This window comes from Anser cygnoides, chromosome 21 (assembly GCF_040182565.1).
Source record: "Anser cygnoides isolate HZ-2024a breed goose chromosome 21, Taihu_goose_T2T_genome, whole genome shotgun sequence".
NCBI classification, from domain to species: Eukaryota; Metazoa; Chordata; class Aves; order Anseriformes; family Anatidae; genus Anser; species Anser cygnoides.
In genome coordinates, this window is record NC_089893.1 from 3,705,557 (window position 1) to 3,725,015 (window position 19,459).

Consider the following 19,459-nt stretch of genomic DNA (forward strand, 5'->3'; position numbering starts at 1 on the left):
AACTTCCTTTGAAAGAGTGATTAATATGCAAAGACAGCCTGCTTTTTAGTGGGATGTGAAGAACCACCAACAAGCATTTCCAAATTCCGAGGTTTCTTCAATTATTTCCTCTGTTTATTTTAAACATCAGATTATGCAATAATACCACACATTAAGACCAATTTGCCAATATTATGTAAACAATACCAAACTGACTGCTCATCTTTTGTATCATATTTAAATGCAGCCTCGGGTATACTAGCTAGGAAGGCATCAAAATAAAGTAGAATTTAAATTTGAGTGCATCATATGTCTCAGTCTTCTTGTTAAAAAGATCACATTTAAAAGTCCCGTATAAATAGTTGCACTTTTTTTTTGTAAAAAAATACATGCGTGTTTCTTTAGAATAAAGCAAGAATATTTTACAAAACCTAAAATATTTAAAATTATATTATTACTTTATTACAAACTCTTTTCAATGAGAATTAGTTTGTGTCTCAATATGTTACAATTCCAGTACCTTTCCAAAATATTTTTTCAGGAGACATCTGAAAATCCCATTCAGATTTCAAGACACCAATTTTCTATTTCCATTGTTTCAAATTTTCATCGCAATTTTTCATCACTTATCACCAGGTCAACTACATCGCCTCTGTACAACTCAGCTAGGAATCTCCTATGGCAAGAACCTTGCACCTCGAGTGCCAATACACCATACAAAATCAGGTCAAAAGGCAGTTTAAACACATTAAGTGACCCATTTCTTATTCTAGCCCTTCACTTCACACACTTCCCAATCATTTCGCACAGCTTTAAACACTCCCTTCCCTCTCTTCGGACAGGCATTCCAAGTTAGTCAGTGTTGTAAACTATTATTAAAGTAACCAATAATTAACGTTCCTGTTTACCTTAAAGATTCCAAGGTTGATACGTACCATTAATACAAACAACAAAAAATCAAAGTAGATGAAATCTTCCAACAAGAGCCTACTGCACCCCTTTTACAGCAGCACCTGCACGAAAACCACAGAGCCGCTGAGCTGGGGGGGCTCTGGCCCAAGGCCCCAGCGGGCAGAGGCAGCCAGAGCCCCAGCAGGTTGCGCAGGACGGGTGCAGCTGGGTGCTGAGTGCTACGACGCAGGCTCCCCGGCCTCTCTGGGCAGCCTGTCCCATGGCGCAGCCGCCATCCTCGCAGCGACGTGCTGGGTTCCCTTGGGTTTCTTGTGGGGATGCAGGAAGTCAGGTCTGAACAGTCTGTGCCCAACGCTTCCTGTCCTGCCACTGGGCATCGCTGAGAAAAGCCTGCCTGCCTTCTTCCCTCCCTCCCCGCAGGTATTTACACACATTCAGATCCACAGAGCCTTCTCCCGGGCTTAAAGGCCCCAGCCTTCTCAGCCTCTCCTCGCACAAAAGATGTTCCAGTCCCTTCGCTGGACTCTCCCCAGTAAGCCTGTGTCTGTTTGCTGCTGGGGAGCCCAGAACTGGGCACAGCACTCCAAACGTGTCCTCACCAGTGCTCGGCTCTGTAGGCAGATTGTAAGGAATCACCAGACCTCCAGACTTTTAAAAGCAATTAAGAATACTGAGAAGTATCTATCTTCATTGACAAAGATCCATTTCTTCTAAAGGTCTCAAAAAGTAGAATGTAAAGAGAACAAAATAATTTAGATTCAAGAAATTATGAGACTGACAACTCTGGAACACTTAAGACATTGAGGAGTTTCTTTGTGTGTGTTCTGTCCTAGCAAACAAGAAGACGAGAAGGTGATGGATATCTAATTCAGAATAAACCAAATGGTTTCTCCATTCTAATAAAGTAACACTTTCAATGGCTTCATTTTTTCTAAACCCTGCAAACAATACTTTGAAAACCCTTTTCCCAGTAAGTCAAAGCTCAGTATAATCAACTGTAGAAAAACTACCACCACTACTAGCAAATATATTTAATTCTTTTCGTAACTTTTTAAACCTTTACAAAGATGATTTCCAATTCATTGATCAGGACTGCATTCACTCATTGCAAGTAACTCTCTCCCAAGGCTTTACTACTTCTGCATTTTGAAACTTCATGTGCCACTTAGCCCATTGCCCTCTCAAAATATTCACCAGAGCCCTGGTTCACAGAGCAGGGAGCAGACGATACAGCTTCTGAAACTTCTATTCCTTGGTCTGTGAAATAAATCTCAAATATGTTCTGTTTAGAATTCGAGTGCCTTTTCCAATTTTTCCCTCGCATCATTCCACCACGTTTGTACTAAATCAGGCAACTCCCAGTTTTCACAACACATCCCGCGGATCTCTACAGCTGTCTTGCCATAAGACATGGGATGGAAATAGCTGGAGGATCAACCACAACACGTATCACGTTACTGTCTCTAGCCTAAACTTAATTTTCTTGCATCAGATTTACCGGCACAGGACTCCATCCCGGCTATTATGAACTGCTGGCGGAAATAGCTGTAGGGTCAGTTTCTGTCATCCCCTGGTTTTGGGTCCCTCGGGGGCCTGACTTCAGGCCAAATGAGGGCACGTTTGCTACTGATTTCTGGGGGCAGACGTATCCTTACAGACCTTCAGTACCTCAGGAACCTGGACAGGGAAGAAACACAGGACCTGTCCTGCAGAAAAGCTGAACTATCACAGACTTGAGCCGAACACTTCTCTCTCCCATTTCTAAATCTGAGGTCTAATTTTGAATATCCTGTAGAAAGCTGAGGCACATTCATCTTCAGGAGCAAACACCTTATTTCTCCAAATGCTGCAGGACTGCCTTCCTTCTGATGCAACTCACAGTTGACTTGCAAGTCTAAATGGCAAGCTTCGCAGATATCCATACCAACTATTCACTTTTTCAGTGTGATGGCTTAAGAATTTGGACAACTCATCCAGCTCATAAGTACAGTACTACGTGGCTATTCCCCACAGTTCCTTCCTCGGTGTAGCTACTGAGGCATGGTTTCATGATACCGCTCTTCTTGTTGGAGAAGGATGACTGCCTAGCAAGCTGAACGACGTGTTACTGCAAAGATGATCATTGCAATGGCTGCTGTGTATTCATTTCATTTGCTCCTATCTCAAGGCCTATAAAAACTACGTATTTTCAAACCCCACAACATAAAGCACGCTTGAAAGTAACCTGCAGACGTTCCACTCTATCTGCTTCCAAAAAGCGCTCCTACGATCTAGAATTTGACTCACTCCACTTTCCAAAACAGTCTGGCAAAGCTCAACATTTCCTCAAAACATGTGTTGGCGGTCACCAACTAAAAGAATGAAGCTCAGAATCTCCCAACACCGCCATGCAGAGGAAGGAGCTCCATCACTGTATCCAAAGCCATTTTCATCCCCAGATTTGTCTCCGCACTGCAAATAAAAACATCCCTACTGTGCAGAAAGAGAACTATCTGTGGGCCAAACTCAGCAAATTACAACTCTCCTATTCTAAAGCAATTTGCACATGCTTAATTGGGCAAAACCTTCCATTAAGAGCTATTCCAAAAAAATAAGCTTTTCCATCAGCAGCTGCCTGAAGATCTCAAGTTACCAGGACTAAGGCCACCGAATTTCTACATCGGTCCAAACCGTAGTTTCTCAGAAGAATCTTTCATACATATACATCACGTGATAATACAAAAGCAACCTCGGATGACAAAGCCCTCGCTTTCCAAAACAAAAAAATTGCTATAACCAAACCTGTTGGCTAGTTTGGGTCATTTTCAAATACATCACCATCTCCCCTGTGCACGCCAACATGTTTTGACGCAAGCTTTTCTTTCATCTCTCCTTGGAAGGTTCTGAAGCTGCAGGTATGACTCGCTGTGGATAGCAATTACCTGCCGCCTCATCTTTTTCTTAGACAGATACAATGAAGACCCTCAGACTTGAACCATAAGTGAAAAAAGCATTCTAACCTGTAGTTTATCCTTGCTTTCTATCTGTTCCACTTCCTTTAGGCGCCCGTCCTGTACACTAAAACCCACACGGCACATCTCATTCCAGCACCTCGCAGGAGCTCAGACACGCAGCGAGGCCGGGGGTATGGGGAAGGCCCGAGCGGCGCCGTTTGGCTGGGGGTAACTTCAAAAGAACACGCTCCGAATGAGCAGCTGCAGTGGGAAGCTGCATTTCAACCCCATGAACTGAAAGGGCATAATGGCACTGCCCCAACCCACCTCATTTACATCCCTTTGCATCAGCAAGGGCTTTAAACTTCGCTGATGTGGTTTCCTAAACAAAAGAAGCCAGAGCCAGCGTAGGTCTGACCTTCAAATTTGCTTCTGTGATTTTCATGTCTGACAAAAGTCTATTCGTCTGGCGGCTCTTTTTTCCCCCTTGAGAATTGGAGAACACGGATGAAAACCAACACACCCAGACCCATGGAAATGCGTGCAGGACAGCGCTCAGAACAGTGGAGGTGCCTGGGAGCTGCAGTTCTCCGACAGGCACACCCGCAGCCAGGTGACTCCCAGACCTTCTCCCCGTTACAGAAAGCCAGTGCAGAAAGCCAGAAGACACAATTTAGTCCCAGCCGTTTTCAAACTTTTATATTTACAATTGAGTTCTGCTACTTAATCCATCCCACTTTGCAGATCTTCAGGAAGATATAAAATGAGGAAAACAAAGACAGCATCTTTTTACTTCACCTCATAAATGCTGTGATGGACCTGACAGCTCCCTGGGTACAAGCTGTGATCCACGCTTCCAACGAACACAGCTTCTCCCCAGCCTGGTTACACGTGCGGGCTGGTTAAGCTGTAACATCCATCTCCCAATTTGCGAGTTGTGAGTACAACAGAATTGCAACCGACAGATCAAACTCATTCGGAAATACATTGCCCTGCAAATCCAGTACTTCAAAAGCTACACACAAACACACACAAAAAAAAACACCAGAATCATGCATTCTCTACAGAAATGATCTCAGCAGATGTGCAAAATAATGAGCAAAACGCAGCACAGCCTTTTAAACGAGAAAATAAAACCTACTTTTGTCTCTTGCTAATGCTTTTCTCTGTTCCTTGCAGACTGATGGCAACAGATGCACTGTTCCTTTCTCCTGCCCCCAGCGATTGGTTCTGCTTTGCTGCCAGCCAGCCAAGGCAAACCCATGGCTACCAAAAAAACAACCCCCAAAAAAACTAAAACACACTACCACGACCACCACCAAAAATATTAAAAACAGCCAAGCCACTCTGTCACAACAAGAAACCAATCACTTCTCCCCAGTGCAAGAAGGTCTACCCGCAAAACATTTCTGGAGATGAGCCGAGAAAAGGGAAGGCACTTTCAGTCTGGAGAGCAGCCACAATCTTTTAACGCTTAAAAACAGGGTATTCATTCCACTACTGTTATATTAAATGTCCTTTTAAAAAAATATTCACGTCAGGACTTCTCAATTTCATATGCCAAGAGAATAAAGTTTATACAGAACGCTGTATTATTTAAGAAACCATAGTTCTCAGGATGTAAATGAAAGGAGATGAGCCATCTGCTGTACCTATAAATCAAGTTCTAAGTTACAGGAGAATGCACTTTTCATTTAACAGTAAATTAAATCATCGTTGTCCCAGCCAAAAAAATACATACAAAATACAGAATTACTCTAAAAGATGTGAATGTTTGCTTTTGTTCTCAATCTGTCACGTAACCACTTCTCAGACAACGCTCTGTTCAGGTATTCTTCACTAAAACGCCCCTCTCTTGCCCCCTCCTTCATGTTAGCTACTGCAAAACTGTAGTGAGGGTTTCTTTATTAGCATCATCACAGCTGCGCCCCTCCCCTTCACCGACTTCAACATCCCAGCTGCCAAAGCCCCACGCGACAGCCCCTCTCTGCCCTCCAGCCCCAAACGCGGTCGGGTCAGCAGAAAGGAAGGAGGCACAAGCTTTAGCAGACCAAAGCATCCTTTAACGTGGAAAACGTAACTGATACGCTGGATGCCGTTTTTACCATAAACAGTGCTGCTGCTTTGTTCTGGCTTTTTAATATTTTATTTGGCTTTTGTATTCTGCATTTTGTGCTGCTTTAACAGTCCTGTTCCAGTTGTGCAGCTCTCTAGGCACTCTGCATTCATAATTATTATTATTATTGCATGAACGTGTATTTGAGTGGGGCACTAGATGATCTAGAGATCATTTCTCTTTGCCTACTCCCATCTATTTTCCCTGAAAACCTACTTCATTCTCTCCTCCCACAGCTGAGAAAGCCTGTGCGAATGTGTCAGAGAGGTGGCAGCTAAGGAATCACAGACAGCAGTCTGGCATCTCGGAAGGGTCGAGATGAAGAATGTATGCAGAGATGGTGATCGGAGGGCGTGGCCGAGCCAGATGCAGAGCTAGCTGGAGCCGTGCTGGAAATGGGAAGACAATCCCCCTTGTTTGGTGATACGTGCTCCCTAATCAGCAGTAATCCTGATTTTTAAAACTATAATAAAGTATATAATAGTGCTTATGTCACAGGAGAGCCATGTATCATTAAGATTGGGCGTTGCGCTGATGTTAAACAGGTGGGTTAACTTGGCAACAGGCTCAGGCACACTGGTGGCAATGGTCCGGCACGAAGGGAGCTGGAATTGAGCCACAAGATAGCGATGGTCGGTATGTACGATGGTTCCTAGCCAGCTACGGCACCGGCAATTGCTTGAGGAGATAAGGAGCCACCCGTACGGGGATGAGGCAGCGAGGAGTTACGGCCAGCACCGAAGTGATGGGTGAAAAGGAGCTGTGGTTTGCAAGAGCAACGACGGGCACGAGCTGGGAGCAGGGACACGGAGCTGGGTGCAGGAGGCACCCGAGCGAGCAGCGAGCTGCCGGGGAGCGCTGCACCGAGCCAGCACCGGCGATGCTGGGGAAGCAGCTCCAAGAAGCGACGGGCTGGGAAGGGGCTGGAAGAACCACAGGCGGTGGCAGCTCCGGGGGCTTCGACCGCTGATGCTTGGAGAGAGACACCGGGGGGCTGGGGGGGAGGCACGGCGTGGGTGCAGGGCGGGGGGTGGCAGCCCGGGGGGGGCACAGAGCCTGGATTTGGGGGCTCACCGCCCGGATTTGGGGGCGCACACAGAGCCCGGATTTGGGGGGCAGGTGCAGCCCCCCCGGGAGGGAGGGGCGGGGGCTGGGGGGGTGCTCGTGCACGGCGCCGCTCCCTTCGCGGCCGCTGCGCGCTCCCCTCGCCCCCATCCCTCTCCCCCCCGCCCTATTTTTTTTTTTAATTATTAATTCCCCGCAGCTGCTCGTTAATTGCAGCCGCATCCCTTCCCCTTTCTTGCAAGGGGAGGGGGGGGACCCGGCGGCGCTGCACCCCCCAGCCCCTCACACCCCCCTCATTGTCTGAGCGCCCCCCCCCCCCGCCAACAAAGCCCCCTCACGGGCACCGGGAGCCCCTCACGGGCTGCGCCCCCCTCGCCTCACGGCCAGCACCGTCACCACACGACCACCACCGCCACCTCCATCACCACACGGCCGCGACCACCGCCCGGCCGCCCCCATTGTTCGCCCCGCCGTACCTGCGGCTCTGAGGAGAAACAACGTCCAGGGCAGCGCGGTGGCTGGCAGCATCGCAGCCGGCTGAGGGACGGCGGCCGTTGCACCTTTTCCTGCAATTCGGGAGAAGCGCGGCTCGCCTCTCGGATCTCCCCCCGGATTTTTAATAAGGCTTTTATTTTATTTTTCTCCTTTCTCCCCCCCCTCCCCCGACGTCTCAATTCACGTCTTCCCCAGCCGCTCCTCGACGGGCTCCGGTCCGCGCGTCGTCCCCGCACCGCCTTCTGCCGGCTGCGCCCCGGCCGCCTCCCGGCGCCGCCGCCGCCGTGACTGACAGGCGGCCGCAGCACCACCGCCGCCCGGATCCCTGCGCCGCCCGGCCCCGCGCGGCGGGTGGCACCGCGCCGCCGTGTCCTTCCACGCGCGCCCGCCTCAAATAGTGCGCCGCGGGGGGACTGGTGGGCGCCGGCGGCCGCCTGCAAAACCCGGCGCGGAGCGAGCAGCGCGGAGCCGGAGCGGCCGGCCCGGGGCTGAGCGCGGCCCCCCCCCCCCCCCCCCCCCAGCGCTCCCCGTGAAGGGGGCTGTGGTGGTAACGTGCAGAATAAATTGGGAGGGTTAATAGGTCGTAATTTCTGTCTCAAAATGAAGTTTGAAACGCCGCGAATGGACAGTTCTGAATTCATCAGGACTCCCGCCGGCAAAGGCTTTGACAGAAAAGTGACAGCTATAAGCCATCCAGGCCCAAGATACCCTACATAAAGACAATATCCTCTAAGTACAGTTATACATCATCAGTATTTCAACGCTATTTTAATATCATCAATCCATTCTAGCACATCCCTATTGCAGGCCTGAAGGATCTCTCCAGGCCAGAGCCTGTTCTCTCGGTTTAACTCTTTTCTGTTCGACAGATCCCTTCCCCCTTTCCATTTTATAAAAATGCTTCCCTAGAAGAAACAACAAAATTACTTATTGCGATCTGATTGAAAACATGCCTGCTCTGCTGCCTTGGCCCGCCTAGCCCACGGCCTCATATTGCAATGATTATCCGCAGAGCAACCTTGCTGCGCCGTGCCACGTGCGGTGCCTGGCCGCCCCCTGCTCCTCCAACCCCCTCAGCCCCCAACACCTCACAGTCCTGGGCTCCGTGTCCCCCCTCATAACACAAGGTCACTCATTTGGATGGGTCCCAGCGGTCACTGAACATTTTTCAGGTCATATATGTTGGTAACAAAGAGCCAACATCTCAGTGTTTGGGATAAAAACCCTCCAAAGAAACAGTGCCTTCTATCCTGACATAAGCAAGCCAGTTTTGGTACACACAAGGTACTTCTCTTATAATGAAGAACATACTGAGCGTACATCAATTATTACATACCTGTAGCAGATTAAATGAACTGGTGGCTGTAGAGCAGAGAGGCAGGATCCCTGCCATCCATCACACCAAAACATCTTGCGAGACTCCCACCTTGTTTCTCCAGCCTTTCAATTGCTGGTTGACAAATGTGGGAAAACATAGTGGCAAACCATCTGCTGCTCCCTCAACTCTGCCATCAACTCTCGTAATGAGCCTGTCCTGTAAAAGTCCCCCCAGAAGGCAACAAAACATGGTTTCGTGAGATGCGGTGGTCTTCGGACACCAGCTGGATTCCTGGCACTGGGGGACGTCTGCCTCTGCCCTGAGCAGTTAGGTAAACTCCTCGCCATTCAGCAGGATTGAGAGCCCAATCATTTCCTAAAGAGAAGAGACAGAGCTGTCGTACTTTTATTAGCACTGTCAGAACCAGTTTGCAGAGTTAGTTCTAGTTCCCAGAGGCCTTACACAAGTGTCTGTTTCTTTCCATTCACTGCAAAGAGCATCTATGTAGGTAGCAACCTCATAAAAATTACATTTATAGCATTCATAATAAGAGATCGTGGGAGTGCACAGGTCATTATATATTGAATGATGAGGCTATAATACTACTTTAGAAGCTGCAACTGTTCATGTCAGTCTTTTCCATGAAATTTGAGTCAACTCCACAAAAGTCAGAGTATACCTGCAAAAAAGTATTACTTGCATGTGTTGAGCTATGGTCTTGTAGAGAATGTTACATCAGTTAACAAGAGTCTATGGGCCATGCATTTTTTTTGCTTAATCTGTAAAAAAAAAAAAAAGGGGGGGGGCAAATCACACAGGCAGGTTTTGATTGTTGACTTCATTTGGTTCTTGACAGAAACAAAAGTGAATGGTAAATTTGGATTGAGTTTTCTCCCTTGGTTAAAACCAGCAGCAATGGTGTCTATGAAACTAATGCTACCTCTGCTCTGCAAACGGGAGAAGAAATGAAGCAGAGTTGTAGCTATGCAGGCATTTCACAGTGTCATGAGACGGCAAAAGGACTCAAAAGCCAGCGTTCCCCTTTTCTTGACGTGACTGCTCACCGGTTGCTGTTTGAGGCAGGGTTGTTACAGGATGCACTGGAAATTCTCTCTGCCATCAAAGCATTGTGTGGGGTGAAGAGAGGACTTCAGCTGTCAAGATGAAAAAAATAACAGAAGAGACAGTTATACTTCATAGTCGGTCTTTGTGAAGAAAAGCGTACTATCTAAAATCGCTGCTGAGGTCAAATCCCGAGATTCAGACCTGATGCAATAGGACAGTAATAAGCACTGCTGTACAGGCAGGTGGGTATGTTGCTGATGCTTTTCATCAACCCGTCCCTTATGATAGCATCATTAAGCAGAGGTAATCTACAAAAAAATTACTTGCGTTTTTCTGTGAGAACTGTTAGACCCAGGTATATAACCCACAAAAATAGACATTACTTATTTGTAGGTGTACATCAGTGGCACACCAAGGAAACGCACTTTAATAGTCTCTCTGGTCAAAATGTTATTCTATTCTATTTATCGTGACACATAACACTGTGCAAAACACACCTCAGATCAATACTCCTCTTCACAGATAGACTATGCAAGCAGAGATAGTCCCTTCAAATACCCTTCTGTTTGTAACTGATTTTTGTTTAAGAGTTTTAATAAAGGGGAAAGAAAATAGCATCTTCCCTTCCTCCTTTAAGCAATATGACATACAAACCTAACTATTAAGGCTCTTCTGGTGATGTCACTAACCACAAGAATGAAGGTGAAGTCATCAGGATTGGGAGAGAAAGTTACGATTCAGAAATTCAGAATCTTGGCATTAAAAACATGTGTCTTATCTACATACCTGGCACAAACTCTGACATTGATCTCAACATTTGTCCTGCTCTGGGATTTCGCTTGCTACAGCTGTGTGAGCAGGTAATAGTTCCATGCACAGAACAAAGAAATATGTGCATGCCTGCTGTTAACCTACTCGTGAAAATATCATGGGAAAGAAACCTCATGAAAATAGCCTGTCAGTCTGACTCACAATGGAAATGTCATTGACAAACTAACAGCATTTTTAGAAAATATCTGGTAGTTACTTGCCACACTTCTTATCTCCAAAACACTTTCATTCTTGGAGTTAAAATTTGAAATTTCATGTGCACAATTCTGTACAGAGAACCATTACACTTACAGCGTGCAGTGCATGTCTCATCTTAATATTCTTAATTTGTGTTAATCTGTACAGTCACTCAGATGTTTCAGTTCAGAAAAGAGAGACTCCCAGCTGATCAGAATCACAGAAAATAACGGGGCTGTAAAGAGTGCATCAGGATGAGCTGCCTGTTTTTTCACACTCTTCCCATGCCTTTACTAGAATCTGTTTTAATTGGAGCATTGCAATTAACCAGGGCATCACCCAGTGCCTCTAAATGATAGCGGTATAACCAGCACCAATACCTACCTGTTTTAGAAGAACAGCTGTCCTAGTTCTGCTGTTATTTATACTAACTTTAATTAGAAGACTCACCATCATCATATTATGTGGAGTAATACATGTGTAAAACCAGTACATGCAAAATTAGAACAGAAGAGACTAAAGCATTAGGGTGTCCCTAGCTAAACATTTGGTAGCAAGTAAGAAATGGTTATCTTAATTGGAAAAATCCATCCCTCAACCTGCTTTTGTTTAAAAAGTATAAATACGCCTGACAGGAATTTTCAAGCACATATGAAAGTTATGAGAAACCACATTCTAGCAACACGGAGCTCCATTTCACATTTAGACCCAGAATAAACAGATTTTTTTCATACAAGTGGATCCGAAACGTATAAATGACTGGGGGGGTCTACTTAGCAACTTAATGACAGTACTCCCGCCCCCTTATGGTAATAATAATAAAAAAAAGGTTTTGCAAGAGGCAGCATAAAAGGGCCGTTTATGACCCTTCACCCTTCTTCTCCCTTACTGCAAGGGTGGTTCCTGCTCCTCTTGGAAGAGGGCAGAGGTACTGAGTGTGCTGACACTCGGGGACATAAAATCCTAGGGTACCCAACCCACGTTCTGACTCATGTTACTTCCAGAATCCTCAGCAGAGGTAGGACTAGAACCCAGCAGTCCAAGATCCCATTCATCAACCCTTGTTCCTTGATTGCTACCTCCCAGCAGTGCCTGAGGAGTTCCAAAATCTTTTGAGACAGAGATTTCATGTCTGTGAGGCGTTCTGTGCTCGATAAGCCATGGAGGAGGGATAGGAATGGTGGCTTACCCTTCAGAGCTTGCCCTCCTCTACCAATCTACTTAAAGCCATCAGCTTTCATTCAAAGAAAAAACAACACACAAAACAAAAAACACCAAAAAACCACCATAGCTCTTACCCACAGTCTCAGTATGAAGGAAATCTAATCATTTGCTCAAGAGCTTTTTCATTTGCTTTCTGTAACACTAACAATGGTAGCTTGGCCCTTGATATAACCAGTCCCTTGTCACACAAGGAAAACTCAAGAGATTTTTCTCTTCTGTAGTTGCAACATGAAACAAGGACAAATTTTATGCAGCTATGTACCAAATTGCTGTTTCTTTCAGCTATTATTATGCAAATAGAAATACAAAGAAGTTTATGATTATAATTATCAAAAGACTTTTCTAAATCCCCCTAAAACTAAGTTGCTCAGAGAGGGCTCCAGGTGACCCTATGGCTAAGGAAATCCATTTATTTGTTCTTGGGCAATGTTGCTGATATATCACAAGCAGCTTTCATTTTTTCTTTCATGTGCTTTCGGGTCCTTCTGTTGGGATATTACTGGATGGTCATGTGTTGCTCAGACATAAGGCTCAGACTTTTATGAGAACAAATAATTTTATGAGCTGACAGAAGGCAAAGAAATTACACTTGGTCTTACTCTTAAAATGAGGATTGGCGACTGGGTTGTTCTGTGAGTAAATAAAGTCCTTGAAGAAAGCACTGGAATTTATGATGGTCTGAACAATCACAGGTCATGAGGTCCACCAATTAAGTTCTCTCCCTAATTGCTGCTATGTGCAAGAAAGAGAAGAGTTGCTTGTCTTCCCTATGCTGCACTGGAAAACACAAGTCTTCGCACTTCTGCAGAATAAATTGTGCAAGTCGATGATGTAGTAGGAGAGAGAATAATACAATGAGTGGTAGGGGGGTGCAAGTTATAAATAAAACGCAAACATGAACCTTCGTGAGATGGAGAAAGTAAAAGTATAGGGGAAAAAATAATTTGAAAACATGATTCTGTAAAGAAAAAACTAAAGAAGCGGTAGCAGCCCTGCAAACAGTTTTCATGCTGCTGAATAACTGGCACACAGTGCGTACTTGTGCCTTTTGGAGAAGACCCATCTGCACTGTAACCTGTTAAGACTGACAATTATTGGGGATTTTTCTGCTTTGAAAACATAGTGCTAAGCTGTTTTGTTCTCATAATCCCTCAGTCCTGCCCAAAAGGAGGTCTTCTGCTTCCTATGGGGAGTCTTCACTGTTCCCCTAAATTTCTGTTACTTACACACTGCTCTTAAACAGTGTTCAGAGGGCTTTGTCCTTGGCTTGAGGGCCAAGCCACGTGACAACGTACAAGTTGCATCAGCAGCTAAAGAACTGCGCCCACTTCTCAGTCAGTTCGTGCAGCCCCGTGCTCGAAGCTTTCCTCTACCTGCAAGGCAAGTGAACAGGGCTGTGCTGACTGCGTCTAAACTCATGGGTAGGCAGTGACTCAAACAGAAAAAGGAAGAATTCCATTTAGAAATCAGCCCCGAGCACAGCTTAAGGCAACATGCAACCATGCAACATCTTCCTCCTGTCTTTCAGGGTTATGTCTTCGGTTTCCTCAAGATCTTCCGTTACAACTGGATTTAAGGCACAGAAGAATAGCACTGGTAATAGAATCTCAGTCTCTGATTCTGTATTATCTCAGCCTTACATTGCTCTAAAAATATTGTAGAGGATAAAAATGACAATAGTGGTGTTTCTATTTTTGCATAATGGTCTTAAGATGGTGCTGAAATTCAGTGAGAAAGAAAACATCCTAAAAAAATCCTTGCTGGTGAGGCAGGATCATTGTTCTTGAACTGAATTTATCCTCCGCTTTAGTAATAAAGACTGGATCAAGACATCCTGGAATCAGATCTGGCAGGTTTTGATAGGCACATTTAGGTAATTGCCCCATCCAGGATGAAGTCCAGCAACGAAACCCTTCAGTACCCCATTAGTATTTTAGTCCTTGCCATAATCAGCCTGGTGGGATGTGCAGGGGCCAAAAGCACTTAGAGAATCCCCAATGATGCCACTGCAGCTGTTGCATATTCAACCCAGATTATGACTTTCAAAGGTTGGTCTGATGAATCTTCCCTTGCTTTTCAAAGCCAGTTTTTATCACTGCTCCTCTTGTAATGTAAATCTTGGATCCAAGTTAACATAATATTAAATAATCACCTGGTTGGAAGGATGTAGACAGGCACTTCATTCCTTTGGAGGACATTGTCTGTTTTATGAAGCATTTCACATTAATAGCTGTGGCAGTTGATATCTCTATACCTCGAAGTGAAAGGGCTTAGGCTAGCATAAATGCTAATCAAGTCCCCAAAATAGGATTAGAGCCATGCCTTGGATGTGCGGTGCTAGTACTTTTTGCAGAAGGAAGTTTCGTCCCTAATGAGGTGGTTGTTAGGTAACACATAAATGGCTCTGCGCCCATAGTAGTAACATGAGTAATAGCAGATGATGGAAGATGATGCATTTCTTCTGCAGATGTCTACCATCTGCACAGCAGCACCAGCTCTTTTTGGAGAAGGGCCGTGCTTATTATGAGAGGGGAAAAAAAAAAAAGAATACTTGCTAGCAGCCAGGATCCTCTCCGATGACCTGGAGATCCTAGTCAGGTAGGATAAACATAGAAAGAGCCTGCATTTAGCAGAGTTATGCTAGCCTCTGCAGGGGTGGCTTTTTTTTCCCCTATATGAATGGATTTCTAAGTAGAAAGACATTAGACAATTTCAGACAAGCCAGAGGTTATAAGATCTATGCATATCACTGGCTGTACGCAAGCCATCTCAACACATGACATGACCTGAGAGAGACCTGGTACCTCTCTAGTCACCTGGTGCCCTCAGAAAACCTGACAAATATCTGAGAGCTTCTATTTAGAGCTTTGGAAGTGTCCTCACCAACTTAATTAAAAAATAAGAAGCCAAATGGAAAAGGTAGCTTCCTTGCAATTGGAATGTTTTTACCTTCTCACTAACTTAGAGAAAGCAAGAGCACAGTTACAGTGCCAAAGCTTTGCACGCACTGAAAATTTTACTTCCCAGTTATTTCCTTTCTTAACTCCTTCACATCAAACCTAGGAGTCTCTGTGCCTCTGTAAAATAGTTCATCCTGCTAAGAGGTGATTGCCTTGGGCTGGATAACAGGGTGTTCAGACGTACAGCATACACTGTTTGTTCCTTTTGTCTGCGAGAAATCATTGTTACTGTGTTAGCAATATTCTACTCACTGTGCTTAAAGACAAAAAGCACATTTCCACACAAAACAGAAATTAACATTGATTTTGCATGTAATTTTTTTCAACAGTCAGTTTGTCCCTTGGGGATAAGATATTTCGTTAATTCTCATGAAGAGGATAAACATCCCCTAACACCTAAACGCAACGTACTTTGGGGGGGGATGTCACTGCATTCCATCAGCATCTATTTGCTAAGGAGTGAGATTCTACATCTTCCTTTCTATTACTACATATTTCTGTCTATTTTTACTCTTGCTGAGGATTGCCAGTATAAACTTCGGGTTTGCCAAAGCTGTTGTTTTAGCAGAGCACTCAGGAGAACCAAACCAAGTGCTTGATAAAAGCGCAGTGAAAGGCAGCCCCTGCTCAGGACAGCATCTTGCCTAAATAGGTGAGGCAAAGAAAGGGAACTTGGCCGAACGCATTGAGAAATTCGCATTAGTGATGTGCCTTGTGCTTCCACCTAGGAGATCCGTGGCCAATAGGAAGTGAAAACAAATCTCCTGGGCCTCAGTCGAAACCATTAACCAAAAGGCCAGTCTTGCATTTAATTCCATCCTCCTGCTTTCAGGAACAACAAAAGATGACTTCCCCTCCCCCTTGCCCACTCCGCAGAAAGCCCTATTGCCATATTGTTGGTAATTAAGAGGCTGACAGCAGAACAACCGGGGGCTCGTGCAGCTTAGCCGTCTCCTACGGGCGCGTGGCATCGCTGACCTCCCGCTACCCACCGCACCGCTCTGGGCTGCGAGCTCACCCCGCGACTTCAGCAGCAGGGCTTGGTTTACAGCAAAATCTGTCCTCTGGTCTAGATCAAGGAGTTGTTTTGTTCTTCAAGTGCTTCTTGGATCACCACTTGAAGCTTCATTACTTGTTTTCAGCATCCTTCAAAGACCCAGAATCGAGCTGATTTCCCTGACAGCATCTGCGGGACAGTTCTCCACCCTGCTTTATTTTCTTATGTACCAAGTGAAAAGTTTGGCTTTCATTGACATGCCAGTTAGAACAGCTGTGTGAAACTCCATATGAGAAAGCAGGGCCCAAATATGTTATTTACCTGTGAAAATCGCTTCTTGAAAGGAGAGCAGCACAGAACGTTCACACCACATAGATGGTCCCAGATCAAACCATGTTCGAGGCTATTGCATGCCATATTTCTTGCAACAGTTCAATCCAATCCAAGATTTGTTCTTTCAAGTATAGACAATGTTACAAAGCCTTCAGATGTATAGAATCTAGCCCTCTTTAGACATTTTTAACCTTGATTTCTTATTCTCTAAGTTCTGTAGTGAAAGGGATCTGACTCCTTTTCTACTCAAAGACAAGATAGCTTGTGAAGATGTTTTCTGAATGGAAATCATTGCCACACTACAAGCACCCTTCCTTTCTGTTTCCATTTTTTAACCTAAAACAGCCCCTTGGGCATCCTAACATCCATTGGCACAAGCACTCCATCAGAGGAAGTGACTCAATTACTCCAGCAATCAATACCTACAATGCATTTCTTTCACGGTATTACTAAGAGTCAGATACGTCCATATAATCAGGCCATTAAATATAGCCATTTGTAATGAGCTTAAGTTTGTTGTCAGCATTTACTTTATAGATGCCAAAACGGTTATGGAAGTTGTCATGAAAGGAAATCACAGGGCTAATTTTGTAAGCTTCTATCTTCTGTTTCTGACCAAGCATGCTTTCTGAAATAATCCTACCCCAAAACTGTCTTCCAGCTCTGACAACAGCCAAAGGACTATCTGCCTGGGGTCCGGCTGGTATTTCCTTAGTGAGATAATACTTTAAATGTACATGCGCATGCTTCAAGTATTAAGAAAACAGCCACTTCTTAAAAAGAAATACCAAAGGGCCACGTTCACACAACCACAATTCCAGCTAGGCCAGCATTTTCCAGGGCACTTACCACTTGACACAAATCCTCTGAGTTGCTCGTTATGTGTAACTGGGGACCTACGTAAAGTAAAAGCCATTGTTGAATTTTACCCAGTTTCCAAAACACTGCAGTTGCGCCCACGGTGTTATACTATATACATATACAGGGTATGTTATAGGAATAAATAGGTTCACACGATCTTTCCAAAGTTCCTTATCCCAACTCCCCTTGCAGATTTCACGGCAGTGATTCACTAATGGCTGAGTGATAGCCCCGCAAGAGGGATGGTCAAGGTAAATGCCAGGTATTTCACAACACTACTCCCAGGGTCATATCTGTGTGCCAGTTTGGTGAACAAAAACTCCCTGTAGCGTTAGTGACACGGTGACTTCACCCTCATTCTTTCCTGCTTGTGTGTCGCTCTATTTCTGCTGTTATCAGTGACTTTCAGATAGAAACCTAAAGGTTCCCAAACCTCTTCTTCATGCTCCTGTGCATTGTCTCAGGAATTAAGGGAGAGCTTTGCCCTATTCTTCTGGACAGGGCTGGAGCTGACCCTTCCCCATTGCTAAGCAACACACCCAGCCTGATCCAAGCCCCAGCTCCTATTTTTGCTGCAAAGTAAAGGTCAGATTATTCAGAGGGAGCAGAATTGTTTCTAATTGTTTATTTATAGCACCTTTAACATGACTTATAGAACGTGCTTATTCCTTGGGAATATGTTGCACATTTAACCTGTAATTAACATCTTCTACTCTGGAACTCACCATAACATGTACCAAGTTATTTGCATCACTATCACAGCCTCAAGATAAAAATCCAGAAAAATGCAAAGAGGCTCAAAAATATCTTTGAAGTCAGAAAGGGATTACCACTGCTTCTCACCCCTCGTAGCATACATTAGACTCTTTGCTTGGTGTCAGCAGCTTGCCAGGCTGTCCGGGCTGACAAGCCTTTCTCATCAGGAGGACTTCAACCCACCCAGGCTCTGGCCTTTTACCTGTCGCACAAATCCTCCTGCAATGCGTTGTGCTCCGTTCTGCAGCACAGCCGCCTTCCTCAGCGCAGCTTTAGCAGCACGCTGTGGCTAAGAAGCTGTCAAAGCTGCCTGAGCCTTGTTTTTGTGCTCGCCTGGCTGGCTTGAAGGGAAGGCTGCTGACTCCTACCCTGTCTGTCTGCTTGTCCATCACCGTAGCCCTTCTACCCACCAGCACACCTTATTTAGGGAACATACGTGAGGATGACTGAGTCACAGTGAGCAAGGAACAACCTGCCTGCAGTTGTTTTGTTAAGAAATAGCTTATCAACTGAGATCAAGGAGTGTTACATTTGTGCCTTTGCTGTAGGCAGCACTCCTGATGACTCCAGAAACAAGGTGGATTTTAAAGCCTCCGTGGCTCACCAAGGCACCTCTTCCTTCTGCAACACAGCCGACCGCTTGAAGGAAGCCCTTCCCTGAGGGCTGCAGGAAAATACCCTGCAGAGGTGCTCTGAGGCATGGGGGACACCCGAGTTCTGGGACTGCCACAAATTTGCTACCGAGAAATTTGAAGAGCAGCAGCCCAAAACTTGACGTTGCCTTGTTCACTGCACCCTGTTCCCAGTTTAAGGTGCTGGGTGGAAGCTCAGGACCCTGGTGGTCCTCTAAAACTCCCCCCAGCACGTGGCTCACCTCAGGTTCTTGCTCACCGTAATCAGCACTGCTCTTAAGTCACCTTTATAGGTACTCACACCTCCACTTCTCTTCAGATTTTCCCCAAGATGAGCATCAAAGCAAAGGCTGAAACAGTTGCGCTGTTTTACATAAATTCTTCATACAGGCAGTCACTGCCAGGCAGCACCAAGAAAAGAGCAGGAGTGAAAGCTGAGGTTTAAATAGAGGAAAAGACATCCTCAACGGAGCACGGTAAGGGTGAGATTAATTTCATCTGGGTTAATCCCATCCTACAGCAGGTTCCAACAATAGATCAGAGACACCTGGCACAGGAGCTGAGGGGAAGCAGCACAGGTGTGGATATCTGCGCTGTAGAGGTTTACGTTTGGGATCCCAACAGTTGGAGTTTTTGGGTATGGCTTGGCTCTATCGTGCAGGTTAATCCAGAAGTTGTTATTTTAGCAACTGGGCCATGACTGTATTCTGGTAAACTATCCAGGGAATTCATATCAGTAGAAATATATTTTCAGCTTCCTTATGCAATTAATTTCTGTTCTTTATCAAGGCAAATGGTATTTGGA

At 45.4% G+C, this 19,459-nt stretch overlaps 1 protein-coding gene and 1 long non-coding RNA gene across 13 annotated transcripts in view; both read right to left on the reverse strand.

The window, feature by feature from the left end:
- NCAM1 (neural cell adhesion molecule 1) overlaps positions 1 to 7,755 on the reverse strand; it is a 114,278-nt gene extending 106,523 nt beyond the window's left edge. Inside the window, exon 1 of one of the 9 annotated variants that reach the window (XM_066981306.1) lies at positions 7,482 to 7,755. In XM_066981306.1, the coding sequence (XP_066837407.1) occupies positions 7,482 to 7,533 (52 nt within the window). In that variant the 5' untranslated portion in view covers positions 7,534 to 7,755. The remainder of the gene's footprint in view (positions 1 to 7,481) is intronic. The other 8 variants (XM_066981311.1, XM_066981307.1, XM_066981308.1 and 5 more) reach the window with 8 other exon arrangements.
- A 266-nt stretch (positions 7,756 to 8,021) lies between these two features.
- On the reverse strand, positions 8,022 to 19,054 carry LOC136786729 (uncharacterized). Of its 4 annotated transcripts, XR_010826229.1 has the most exons (4): positions 18,956 to 19,054; positions 9,883 to 9,972; positions 8,837 to 9,193; positions 8,022 to 8,209 (listed from the first exon to the last, which is right to left on the reverse strand). It is a non-coding gene; the product is annotated as an uncharacterized lncRNA (long non-coding RNA). The 4 variants fall into 4 exon arrangements; XR_010826227.1 differs by lacking the exon at positions 8,022 to 8,209 and having other exon boundaries at positions 8,217 to 9,193; XR_010826228.1 differs by lacking the exon at positions 8,022 to 8,209 and having other exon boundaries at positions 8,217 to 9,193; positions 18,914 to 19,054.
- Between the last annotated feature and the right edge of the window lie 405 nt (positions 19,055 to 19,459).